The 13,626-nt window shown below is 42.6% G+C and overlaps 1 protein-coding gene across 1 annotated transcript in view; it reads right to left on the bottom strand.

Annotated features, from left to right (window-relative positions):
- Positions 1-13,202, bottom strand: part of CLSPN (claspin) — a 28,458-nt gene extending 15,256 nt beyond the window's left edge. Inside the window, exons 1-8 of the mRNA XM_006051557.3 lie at positions 12,337-13,202; positions 9,445-9,553; positions 8,468-8,913; positions 7,693-7,854; positions 6,378-6,455; positions 5,982-6,054; positions 5,249-5,357; positions 4,481-5,061 (exon numbers count right to left, since the gene is read on the bottom strand). Coding sequence (XP_006051619.3) covers positions 4,481-5,061; positions 5,249-5,357; positions 5,982-6,054; positions 6,378-6,455; positions 7,693-7,854; positions 8,468-8,913; positions 9,445-9,553; positions 12,337-12,555 — 1,777 coding nt within the window. The 5' untranslated portion in view covers positions 12,556-13,202. The remainder of the gene's footprint in view (positions 1-4,480; positions 5,062-5,248; positions 5,358-5,981; positions 6,055-6,377; positions 6,456-7,692; positions 7,855-8,467; positions 8,914-9,444; positions 9,554-12,336) is intronic.
- Positions 13,203-13,626: the final 424 nt, after the last annotated feature.

Below are 13,626 nucleotides of genomic sequence, written 5' to 3'. Positions count from 1 at the left end.
AAGCCATGTGGTGTGGCAAAAAAAAAAGAAAATAATCAATGCAATTAGTGATGTAACTTGGCGGCAGGGCTGGAAGTTTCTTCATGAAACTTTTACACAGATATAATTAGTACACTGAGAAAGGAAATCCCATTGAGAGGTGGTCCCTGGGCTTCCCTGGTGGCTCAGATGGTTAAGAATCCAACTGCAATGTGGGAGCCCTGGGTTCGATCCCTGGGTTGGGAAGATCTCCTGGAGAAGGGAATGGCTACCCACTCCAATATTCTTGCCTGGAGAATTCCATGGACCGAGGAGCCTGGCGAGTTACAGTCCATGTGGCTGTAGAGAGTCAGACATGACTAAGCGACTTTCACCACATACCAACTTATATACAAATGGGAACACACACAGGTACTATGAGTGCAGTGGTCTAACTGCAATACGGCCTTCCCCTTCTCCCCCACCACTTTTGCTCAGAACTTTCTTTTCTTTCTCCCTCAGCCAGTTGTCACCTGGTATCATCCCCTACTCACTGTGTAACAAGCCAATCATACCATAATGGGATCTGTTGTAAGAGAGCTGACACTTATAAAGAGAAAAGAAAGGAAAAGGACAGTTTCTTTGGGTTCAGGCTATTCTCATACGCTGTGCTTTCTCTTCCATGATAATGTGTCCAGGGCACTCCAAGTTTGGTTCTTTTTCCTAAAATTCACTCAACTCATACTTCGGTAGTTTTGTGGTTAGCATCCAGATGTGGTTTTTCCCTCCCTAAAGGGTCTTAGTAGAAAAAGAGAAGAACTGGAAAGAAACCTTTTTCAATGAGTCCCTGACATTATTTACTGGGCTTCCCAAGTGGCGCAGTGGTAAAGAATCCACCTGTAATGGAGGAGATGCAGAAGTGGGTTTAACCCCTGGGTCAGGAAGATCCCCTGGATAAATGAAATGGCAACCCACTCCAGGACTCTTGCCTGGGAAATCCCCTGGACAGAGGAGCCTGGTGGGTTACAGTCCATATGGTCACAAAGAGTCAGACATGACTTAGTGACTAAACAACAACAACATCATTTATTTAGTTGCAAAAATCCAACTCCAAAGGGATGGCATGTTTACACTGCAAACCAAAGAGTAGGGAGAGAAGCTGTAAGTCTGCATCCCATTTCTTATTAGTTCAGGAAGTTGGAAACAGTAGGCAGTGGCAGTGGGAAGGGAACAGAAGTAGGAAGGTCATCATTGGTGCCAAGAGAATAAAACAAATGGAGGAAGATTACTCAGGACCTAAAATAAGAGTGAGGCAGGAGTCGCTTTCACTCTTCTGGAGAAAGCCAGGCCCCTCAAAACTCTTCATCCCCCAACCCAATGGAGCACCCACTTCCCTTGTCCTTTACTACGCAACTCAATCACCACCCTCCTCATTACAGAACGCCTGTTCAAGCTCCTCTCCCTCCTTCAGTCTTCTCCCAGCTTTCATCTCCTCTTTAAGTGAAACATCTCTGCTCCAGCTCATGTCTCCACCTAAAAGCCCTGCACCCTCTGGCCTCTGGTCACCAACCACCTTGCAATCTTCACTTCAACTAACCAGAGCATCCTCTGCTTTCTCTTGTCTCTCTGTCTTTTGCAGGTCTGTCCCCTTCACCAAGAAAGCCCTCCCTCACCTCTCTGCCTTGTATCTCCTACTCAGGCTTTGGGACTCAGCTCAGGTATCAACTCCTTCTAGAAACTTCCCTGACTCCATGTGAGGAACTCTTTCTCTAGGCTCAAAGTATGCATAGCACTTAATATCCAATTTTCCTGTAACTCCTATTAGATTTTAAATTCCTTGAGAGCAGGGACTACATCTTACTGGTACATACAGCGAGCAACACCATGCTAAGTAAAAGTTCACTGCATAAATAAATGAATGCTGACCCTAACTTCACATATATTATGAAACAGAGTGATCTGGAAACCCGACATTCGTGTCAAATATTAGTTCTGCAGGAAAACATATCCTGAGTTAAAAGTAAGTGCCTATTATGAGCCAGGCATTGTGCTAGCTCCCTGTATAAGCCGATTGCAATGTTGGAAAAATTACCCAACCTCTCCAAACCTCATTTTCTTCATTTGCAAAATAATACTTGGGGTTATGAGAATTAAGAAAGATAACTACTACTAAAAAAAAAAAATCAATCAGTATCTAATACATTCAGTTCAGTTCAGTTGCTCAGTCACGTCCGACTCTTTGCGACCCCATGAATCGCAGCATGCCAGGCCTCCCTGTCCTTCACCAACTCTCGGAGTTTACCCAAACTCATGTCCATTGAGTCAGTGATGCCATCCAGCCATCTCATCCTCTGTCGTCCCCTTCTCCTCCTGCCCCCAATCCCTCCCAGCATCAGGGTCTTTTCCAATGAGTCAACTCTTCACATCAGATGGCCAAAGTATTGGAGTTTCAGCTTCTACATCAGTCCTTCCAAAGAACATCCAGGACTAATCTTTAGGATGGACTGGCTGGATCTCCTTGCAGTCCAAGGGACTCCCAAGAGTCTTCTCCAACACTACAGTGCAAAAGCATCAATTCTTTGGCGCTTAGCTTTCTTCACGGTCCAACTCTCACATCCATACATGACCAATGGAAAAACCATAGCCTTGACTAGACGGACCTTTGTTGGCAAAGTAATGTCTCTGCTTTTCAATATGCTATCTAGGTTGGTCATAACTTTCCTTCCAAGGAGTAAGTGTCTTTTAATTTCATGGCTGCAATCACCATCTGCAGTGACTTCAGAGCCCCCAAAAATAAAGTCTGACACTGCTGCAAAAAGGAGGTTTCTTCCCTTTCCTGTTTCTCAGTCTGAGATGATAAAGAAAACTTCTATTCCCATAACAAAATTTCAGTGTCTAGTTTAAGTTTCTTCCTCACCGGTTAGTCTGAGGCTATTTAGGTAATGTCTAGTCCCACACAACAAAACTTTCTCTCTCTGCTCTGGGCACCAGCTTATTCCCACACTTCTTTGCTAATAGAGCTACGCTAGCTCTGTTACACAGCTCTCCCACCCCACCACCTGCTCTGGTCAAACTGACTTACACATCCTCCCAATATGTACCACACAGAGCGCTTTCTGTCCCTCCCAAGAATGTCCTTCTCTCCACTTCCACAAAATCCACCCATTCAATCAACAATGACTTAACTGATACTGTGGCTGACCTAGCACCTGCCAACCATATGCTATTTAATGAAGCAGCATCTCGATCTAAATAATTTCACTAATAATAAAAAGAACAGCTACCATTTGAGTGTTTCTTTATGCTTTCCATTTGTATGCATTATTAACATAGCTTCACTATAGTGTTGCACTGTGAACCAGAAGTGTTATTTCAGTTTTTTTTTAAAGTTGCCTTGGAGAGGTCAAATAGCATACACAAGTTTAAACAGTGAGTGATATCGTCCAGATTCAAATTCTGATCTTGCTACCAAGCCTAAGCTCTTAATTATCAAATGACACTGCCTCGAAGTAGAGGAGGAAAACCCAATTTTACCTACAAATCAGGAAATCTACCCAAAGTGGGGAATACCTAAGTTCTCTTTTTTAATTTCTGGCCACACCATGCAGCATGTGGGATTTTAGTTCCCTGACTAGGAATAGAACCCATGCCCGCTAAGGTGGAAGTGTGGAGTCTTAACCACTGGACCTCCAGGTAAGTCCCTTGGGCTCTCTCTTGAAGAATCATTCATTCAGTCCTTAATTCATTCAGTAAACATGGCTGCCTAACGTGTCATCGACTATGGAAGCATAGGGGGCAGAGGAGGAACAAGCCAGAAGATCCTCCTGAAGTGTAAAGGCGAAGAAAGTGAACAAGCAATTACATCTGATTCTTCTTCAAGCCTTCCTTTAACCACCTATTGTAAGAAACATCCCTTCTCTAAACTTCCATGCTTTATTCTAAATATTTCTTTCAGCAAGACTACACTACCTTTTTTCCCATGTTAATTTTTTCCAATTATCAGTGACACATGTTCCTGATAGAAGATGCCACTTTCCTGTATTAGTGCTATTTGCCTACTTCTTATCTCCCCTGCTAGAGTCTAAGCAGCTTAAGTGTAGGATAAATGTCAGATTTCTCAAGTATGCCTTACAGCATCTTGCATGAAGTGGGTAGTTTAATATTTGTTGAATGAGTGGAAAAAAAAGAAAGAAAAGAAATTCAGTTTTGCAGGCAATTTGGTGATGTTTCTGTGAAAAACTGAATTGAATAATGCTTTTATCAATGTCATACCACAAAAGAGCAGCAATGTACCCTCCTCTGTACATTAACTATCAACAGGTTTCCCTTTTAAACGAGATTCAGAATGTTCTGATACCTTGCCAAATGTACATAATGATTTTTATCCATATCCGGTACATCAGTATTAAGACCACGTGTGGTTATTTGTTTCTCCTGTGTTCCCTGTCCTCCACAGTGGCAAATATTAGAAGCTGCCAGAACAAATCATTCTAGAGAAGCTCCCCCCAATTCAAAGAATTACCTCTGTTGGTTTCAGGTTCTTCAAGTATCACAAAGGAATCTCTGTCAGCACCCAGCTGAGGTTTACCGAAAACATCTACTCCCAGTTGCCTAAGTCTATCCACAGTGAACCTCCTTGCTTTTTCAGGTGGCACCGCTGTCGTTGATTCATTTTGCTGGCTGGGCTCTTCCGCCTTCTCATCTGCTGCTTCTGTTTTTCTCAGGCCTTTTTCTTCCTCGAGGGCATGAGGTTCAGGTGCCACAAGCCCTTCAGTCTGATGCTCTTCACTGTCCTTGTTCCCCAGGACGCTGCATTCTTGACGTGCCACTGAGACGTCCCCAGATGGAGGTCTAGCATCACTTTGCTCCTGTCTCTCAGGAACTTCTAGCTCTTCACTTCCTGTCAAATCTTGACCGCAAGGCTCGTCGGATTTAGCAGTGATCTGGGGTTCCTTTGAAACTGCAGGAAGCGCATTAATTTCCATTTCACATCCTGCACCTGTTGTCTGCGCCGAGTCTTTGCTGTGGTGGTCGCCATTCACCTCAGTTGTATTTTCAGTGTCTATGATTTCTTTGTGATGGCTTGCCTGATACTTAGTGGACCTAGAGAAGAGAAAACAAGCTGGAGTTAAACATTCTCCTAAATGAGGAACATTCCCAACCCTTTGCACATAATGAATTGGTTAGATCAGTTTTACAAGAGCGAGGAATCTGAACTTTTTACACCAGGTGTTTGCCTCAAAACTGAATGTTTATGAAAATTATAATCACAAGGAAAGAAGGTTCTTACTTCAGGAGCGCCATGGCATTTCCCTGGCAAGTGGGCCGGGGTTTACGTTTGAAGAACTCATGAACGGTTTTATTCTCAGGCATGTGATATGGAAGATTAAGTGCAGACTCTATAAAATGGAACAGAATAAGCAAATGTATATACTATATAGTCCGAAATGTTGCTTTACATTCAGTTAGACAGTACAACCAAAGCCATCACCGGAAATAGAAAACAATCCTGCCTTTAACATAAAACAGGATCTAAGTACAAAAGAATTCCATGAAGACCAGTGGCTTTTAAAACTAGCTGTGAAATCAACTGATCCAAGAAGTTTTTTAAAAATACAAATTCTTGAACCCCATTTCAAGTCTATTGAGTCAGAATTTCTTTGGGGCCTAAGAATTTATAAATTTGGTTTGTACAAAAGATCCTGATGCAGCCAGACCACAGACAACCCTTTAAAAAATTCCCTCCCAGGACTTCCCTGGAGGTCCATTGGTTAAAACTCTGCACTGCTAAAGCAGGGGCCTCGGGTCCGATTCCTGGTTGAGGAACTAAGATCCCACATGCTGCGTGGCCAAAACATTTTTTTTAAGTTTTAAATAAATTTTAAAAATGAAAAATTCCCTTCTTACCACCACTAGTTCTGGAAATTTTCTTAGTTTATATTAATATTCCAGAGGCTTTAGAACCAAGGCCATTCATCAAGATCAATTCTAAACTTCAGTGTTTACCGTATTGGTTTCTTTACCTCGAATAAGGCGCTGAGTCTCACTATGCAATTTTTTTAATGCTTCCTTACTTAACTTGGCTGCCTTTCTTTCCTTAAAGAAAACAAAAAGTGAGACTACATTAATGCTTTTACCAAGAAAGATATCCCTTAAGAGTCTGCTCTTTACAAGAAAAGATAGAGAAGAAACAGTCATCTCTAATAAACTCAATACAATATAAACTTCAAGAGCTCATGTATTTGCAAGTCTCTTAGAATCGATTCAACCTAATTCATATCTGTGTTCCTACTATGTACAAAGCGATATCCTGGGAATCAGGAAAATACAACAGATACAATAAAATTCCAGAGAAATCCACAATCTGCTGGGAAAAGAGCTCAGCATGACAAATATTAACATACAGGGCTCTACCTCACCTTCCTCATGGTGCCTTTTGACAACTCAGGTTCTTCTTCAAATGAATAGACCCCACTCTCCAAAGACAGTTCTTTTTTCTAAAAAAGGTTGCAAATGGATTAATAGAGACAAAAATTAAACCGACAAAAGAGGATGTTGCTTATGCAAAGACTGTTTTTGCACTCCAACATCACATCATGCTACATTAGTAATAAATCAATAATTATTAAACACAAAATGTTAGACACACAACATCCTATAATGCCTAGAAAATAAATTAGATGTCTCCAATGGAGCTTGGGGCCTCATTTCTTACACCTCTGTATTTCCCTAAGGAGGGACAATGACCCCTCAGGGAGCTAAAAAGATAATCTTAGGAAGAACAATTATGCTTCCAAACACTCAGGACAAGGACGCTTTGACGGATGCTTCTCTTTCATAGCCTTCCTGAAACCCTGCAGGTTCATTTCCTAGAGGCCATTAAGTTATAAAATGTATAGCTCTTCCCCTTTTTCACCTGTTTCTTATACAACATAAAGTATCTTATGGGACTTCCCTGGTGGTCTGGTGTTAAGAATCCACCTGCCAACGCAGGTGACATGGGTTTGATCCCTGGTCTGGTGCCACAGAGCAACTGACCCATGCACCACAACTGTTGAGCCTGTGCTCCAGAGCCCGCGAGCAGCAAGTACCAAGCCCTCAGGCCTAGAGCCTGTGCTCTGCAGCAAGAGAAGCCACCACAACGAGAAGCCCATGCACTGCAGCCAGAGGAGCCCCCAGCCGCCGCAGTTAGAGAAAACGCATGCACAGCAATGCAGACCCAGCACAGCCCAACTAAATAAATAAAATAAAGTACCTTACTTTTTGCCTCAAAAAGTAATGAAAATACTAGTTTGTGATAAATAAGGGATTGGAGGAAAAGCAGAAGTAAAATCAAAGCGAAAACGTGCGAAAGAAGAGCGAAAGATGGAAAAAATTAGGCAGCTGAAAAAGAAGGCAACAAAAAATGAGGTACATTTGAAAGAATAATTTGCTGTTTCCAGGGCAGATTAACATTTTAGGGAAAAAGAGTTGCTTTTAGTTCTAGGAGGTTGTTTCTGCACTCAGAATACAGCTTTGAGTTGATCAGGACAATGAAAATACTAGTTTCCAAACAAGTTAGAATGTCTATAACTTGTACTGCATGGTTCCAAAATTAACAGCTGAAAAATTTATATCAATTGACATGTGTTTTTCTTCAGTTAAAAAAAAATTAAGGTTCCATCAGTAAATCAGAACACAAAGCAAAGGTTCGAAGCAGTGGCTTAGCTCTTACTGCAATCATTGTTTACTTGCCTTGTGCTTTTTTACTTTGTTTTTCACAGCTGCCCTTATTGATTCTAACGACTCTTCATCTTCTAATGGAGAGTGATCTTCCTCCTCCAACCCAGTTTCGAAAAGGTCTTTATCCACAAGCAGACAGCCACTGTCATTAAATGGCTGTTTCACATCATCTTCCTGGATGACACATAAGGAAAAAACAAGATGCAATCATTTTAAATCCAGTATTTTACTACATCATACAGCAATTTGCATCAGGACAGAAAAGTTCACATTTCATGAGCAGACAAGTACATGGCATCCTAGAACATTATCACTGGTTCCTTTGTCATCCTTTGAAATCCATGCTGTGATCTGATGCAATCGTCCAAAACTAACTTAATCAATAGTACCTTTGTTTTTGAAAAGTCAATTAACAGTTCATTAAACAGCAACTAGTTTATAAAATTTGAGAACAGTTCTTCTAGTTAGCAAACAACACTTCTGATTGATGGGTGCATGAAAATTCCTCCTATGGAAGCTAATTTTCATCAGATCAGAAACAGCAAAGAGTAACTCCGTGTGCTCATAAAGAAAATCAGAAACCTACTTATTTAGAAATGTCCTCTTGTATCCAAAATGGAGAATGAGACCACCAAACAACAGACTTGAAATTACATACCTCACTGCAAAACAATCAACTCAAAGCTATATTCTGAGTGCAGAAACAATCTCCAAGGACTAAAAGCAACTCTTTTTCCCTAAAATGTTAATCTGCCCTGGAAACAGCAAATTATTCTTTCAAATGTACCTCATTTTTTGTTTCCTTCTTTTTCAGCTGCCTAATTTTTTCTATCTTTCGCTCTTCTTTCTCAAGTCTTCGCTTTGATTTTACTTTTGCTTTTCCTCCAATTCCTTCTTTACCACACATGGGCTTTTTGGAAGTCCTTCTGTCAACTGTAAAGTCCACAGAGTTTTCAGACTGGAGACTCATCTCTAAGCAAGGTGTCACTTGGGTTCCAGAATTCTCCTGACATAAAGACTCCTCAGCGTCACTTTGATCACTGTCTGCCAGAGCTTTATGGATCCTTCTGGCTTCTCCATTCTTTCCAGCACACAGGTTCTCTTTATCCTCTTCTTCAGCATCGTCATAGGTAGTTTTCTCTGGAGACACTGGGTCTTCTCTTTCAGAATCACTCTCTTGCAGCACCTTCCTGCTTTTCAATTTCCTGCTCACAAATATCTCTTCATCTGAATCTGGAGGAAACAGTTTTTTTTTTAGAGGTCTACTGTCATTTGGCCTTCCTCCTAGTCCCACCACTCCTCAAAATCATATCCAATTATCCAAGTGATATATCACCTTGTGAAATTATGTGACTAAGAACTAATTGTAGCAAAGCAAATCTAAAAATACATTTTGAAAAACATTTTCCCTTGAAAAATATCTCTTACTGAGAAATGTAATTATATATATTTACAAAGTGTAAAGCTGTTCTGATCCTTCTGGCAGGTGTTAAAAATCCTTTTATTACAGAATGAATGCATTTAACTAGGCAATGTGCTAGCTTTTAGATACTTTATACATTCAATAATATAATAGAAGTAGTTATTTTCAAGAGTACATGCACTATTATTTTGCTTTTATAATAAACAGAACAAACAACAAGGTGAGGCATTAATAATTTTAAAAATCAAGAGAATAATTTAATTAATCCAGTCCACTTACAACCACGCTCCCACATTCTATTCCTAAAAATAAAAGTAATAAAAGTACTGACTGTTACAAACCTTGTTCACTCAAGGGCCCAATTGTTTCACAGCTGCCCTGTCCACTGTCTGAAGGACTGTCTGTTTCCTCTTGTGAAATGAGTTTTGAATCATTGATTTCTAGGTGAACCTAGAAAATGAAAATATACCTTGTATTAACCTGTAAGTGACAGAACACTCTAAGTACATAAAGATACATAAATCATCATGGGATCATCAGACTGAAATAAGGGGAAAAAAAACAATACAATGGTTTAACAAAAGGATGACATTAAAAATTACTGGCTAGAAAAAACAAACTAAAACTCATTGTTCATCTTTGAAGGATATTACAGAGGCAACAACACTTTGAGTTATGGTAAATAAGAATCAAGCATTATTGTGTTTTTCTGTGTGAACTATTTCTCACTGTATGCATATGATATGTTAAATATCAACACACTCAGGCAATCCAGATATGGGAAGCTCTACAGGACAAACAATGTCGTTTCTTTAACAATAAATTGCAAGAATAAAAAGAGGGAGGGGGACTTATAAAGAGAGTTAAGGTATTTACACATACATACAGAGATACAGCAACACCTGCAATATGCAGGCTTTGTCTCAATCCTAATTCAAACAAACTGAAAGTATATGTAAGAGTCAAAGAAATCTGAACTCTGATCATTTACCATCAAGCAATATTTCTAAATGTTTTAGGTATGGTAATAATATTATAGTTATCTTTTTTGGAATGCACTTACCTTTTAGAGATGTATAATGACATATTTGTGGATGAAGTATGTGTGGAAATTTGCTGTCAAGTAATCCAGTAAAGGGGGGAAGTGCATGGGGGTGTAAATGAAACAAGATTGGCATGACTTGATAACTGTAGAAATTAGGTGATGGGTTCATTATAACAGCTTTTCTATGTTTATGACTGAAATTCAGCCCCAAACTACCCCCTCCAATTTTTTAAGTCACAAGTGAAAAATCTAAGGAGAAGGGAGTTAGTTGGATGACTTGACTAGTTAGTGATCAAGCTAACCCTAGATGCCAGTTCCCCCACAACCCTGGTGTTCGCAGGACTCTGAATCAACTTATTAATAAGGGGGAAAATACATCTGTAATGCAATGGGCACAAGACCACACTCGAACGGTTTCTGAGACAACTACTAAGTTGATTTGAATGTTTAGTACAATTATTAAAATAATAACAAAAAATAACACAAACAGAGGAATCATTGAGGATCATGATGTATGCTGTTGATTCTCCCAACAACTCAAAGCAGTAATACTACTTGTGCATATGGAAACTGAGCTTAGGTAACCACATGGCTCATTACAAGGTGATGTTCCTAACCACTCTATTCTAGGCAATCTGGAGCAGAACCAGCAATAATCAGGGCCAGGAACACAGTGAGGTTAGGAGGTCTCAAAACACTCAGTAATCAAAAGGATTTTTGTGCAAAATTAAAATTTTAAAAATCAGTGGGTAAATTGCAGCCCATGAGTTCAGCTGCCTGCTTTTGTAAAGTTTTTTTGGAACGTGGGCCAGGCTGAGAGTGAGGTGAGTAAGGCAGTGTAGTGCAGATACAGGGTTGGACTGTGTGTTCACTTCAGTTTGATATCTTGTTCAAAACCAAATTATGGAATTTTTTTGCATTAATTTTTATTTTAAGAAAAACTGCATAAAATATTATCTTGAACAACAAAGTCCTACTGTATACCACAGGGAACTCTGTTTAATATCCTGCGATAAACCATAGTGGAAAAGGATATGAAAAAGAATGTGTATGTAAGTGTAACTCAGTCACTTTGCTCTATAGTAGTAACTAACACACATGGTAATTCAACTATACTTCAATTTAAAAAGTTTAAAAAATTATGTTGATTACTGAGTATTTTAGCGCCCCGTTAAATTTTGCCCCAGACTGTCTCACTTCAGCCCCAGCTCCAAAAAAGAACACAGATTTGGAAAGATGCTTCTATGCCAATACCGAGAACGATCAGCCAGTCACCGCCCGGAAGGCTTCCAAGACTGGTACCTTCCCTTCTCGGGACCCAGTGCGATGACTTCAGAGGCCTCTTCCAGACCCAGTTTGGAACTCCCTAAGACGGCAACCCACTCCAGTATTCTTGCTTTGAGAATCCCAGGAACAGGGGGGCCTGATGGGCTGCCGTCTATGGGGTCGCACAGAGTTGGACACGACTGAAACGACTTAGCAGTAGCAGCAGCAGCAAGACTCCCGCCATCCATTTACAGCGACTTATGCTGCCGCGACTTCCCCGGTGGCTCAGAGGGTAAAGCGTCTGCCTACAATGCGGGAGACCGGGGTTCAATCCCTGGGTCGGGAAGATCTCCTGGAAAAGCAAATGGTAACCCACTCCAGTATCTTTCCTGAAAATCCTATGGACGGAGGAGTCTGGTGGGTTATAGTCCATGGGGTCGCAAAGAGTCGGACACGACTGAACGACTTCACTTTCTCTTTCCTTATGCTGCCCCGACAGAGGAGCCTGGTGGGTTACGGTCGCATCCTAGCGGTCCGGTTCGGCTGGGTCCTTCCTCTTTCGGGGGCGCTGTTGGAGGAAGCGCTCCCGCCGCCGGAAACGCGCCAAAGGGGCGGGCGGAGCAGGCTGAGCTGGGGCCGGCGGCCGGCTGAGCGCGACGCAAAGCCCGGGTACAGGCTTTGAGGCGACGGACTGAGGCGAGAGGGACCCAGAGCCGAGGCCGACCGCTGGGTCCCGAGCGCGGGGAGGCCGCGGGTTTATCTCCGCGCGAGTACAGAAGCCGAGCCGCCGCGGGGCGCGCCGGGAACTGTAGTCCTCCCGCCTCCCCGACCCGCTCGGCCGGCTCGACCCCTGCTCTCCCCGCCCCCGCCCCTCGGCGCCGGGCCCCCGCAGCTACGGATGGAGGCAAGGGCACGAACTCACCTCGGAAACCACTTCACCCGTCATGACCCCGGTCTCCTCAGCGCGCCACTCGGGACGAAACAGGTCCCCAGTTCCCTTATTCGTCGGGACGCGGCCGCTCCCGCCGTCTCCAGCCAGGCAGCGGCTTTCGAGCTTTCGCGCCCAGCCGGAGTGGAGGCCTCGCCCTCGATGATTTGCACCAATCCGGAGGAGACTTTCTACGTAAAACCACGCCCCCATGCTGTCCTACCAATCACGGAACGCCTTCGGCCAGCCAGTTGAATGTAATTTCGGTGAGGTTGGCGGTTTGCTGCTCCTCTTGTCAACTCTGGCTGGGGGAGCTGGAGGTGTCCTGCCTGACTTGCGGCCAGATCCTCTGGCCTTGCAAGACGATACTGTGCGAGTGGTGGTCTTTGACCTTTGACCTTTACCGTAGCGCGACAGTTCGCATCAAGCGCAATTTGAGGAGTGAGCCCTCCAAGCAGGAAGTGAGCCGGAAGCAGATACCTGGGCATCTGAGGTCGTCCTCGGTGGCAGTTTCCTCTAGGACTTCCTTTCTTGGAGCAGCTGGATCCTACTTGCTCCTTCTTGTACTTGGAACTCACGCCACTGGACATCAGAAAAGTTTTATGGCTGATCAGATACCAAAGAATATCCTTGGATAAAGTTTGTAATTTTACTTAAGGTTAATCCGAGTATACAGAAAACACCCACCCATCCCACTCCTATACTCTTTGAACAAGGCAGGTTTAAAAAAAAAAAAATGCCTGGAGTCAGACTAATCCCAGACAATTCTAATCCCTTGTCATTGTGCTGGTTACTATTTGCCTCTTCAGGTCCATTCTGTCTCTTTCCTTATCCTGCTCTATCCAGACAAGACTGACTTCTCCCCACTGCATTATTCTAGCTTCCTTGCGCTCCAGATTCTTGCTGAGTCTCGTTACTGCAAGATATTTACAAGATTACTGTAAGGAAGAGATCAGTGCACCAAAAAAGAAAGGTCACAGTTACCTCCCTGACTTCACCAACAATGATCCTATCCACTGATAGGATGAACAACTTGTTTCTATTTTCCCAGGACTATCCCAGTTTTAGCATTGAAAGTACCACCTCCTCAGATCAGATCAGTCACTCAGTCGTGTCAGACTCTTTGCGACCCCATGAATCACAGCACGCCAGGCCTCCCTGTCCATCACCAACTCCCGGAGTTCACCCAGACTCACGTCCATCGAGTCAGTGATGCCATCCAGCCATCTCATCCTCTGTCGTCCCCTTCTCCTCTTGCCCCCAATCCCTCTCAGCATCAGTCTT

Source organism: Bubalus bubalis, chromosome 6 (assembly GCF_019923935.1).
Source record: "Bubalus bubalis isolate 160015118507 breed Murrah chromosome 6, NDDB_SH_1, whole genome shotgun sequence".
Lineage (NCBI taxonomy): Eukaryota > Metazoa > Chordata > Mammalia > Artiodactyla > Bovidae > Bubalus > Bubalus bubalis.
Note: the sequence above shows the minus strand (reverse complement) of the source record. Positions and strands in the feature narration are given on the sequence as shown.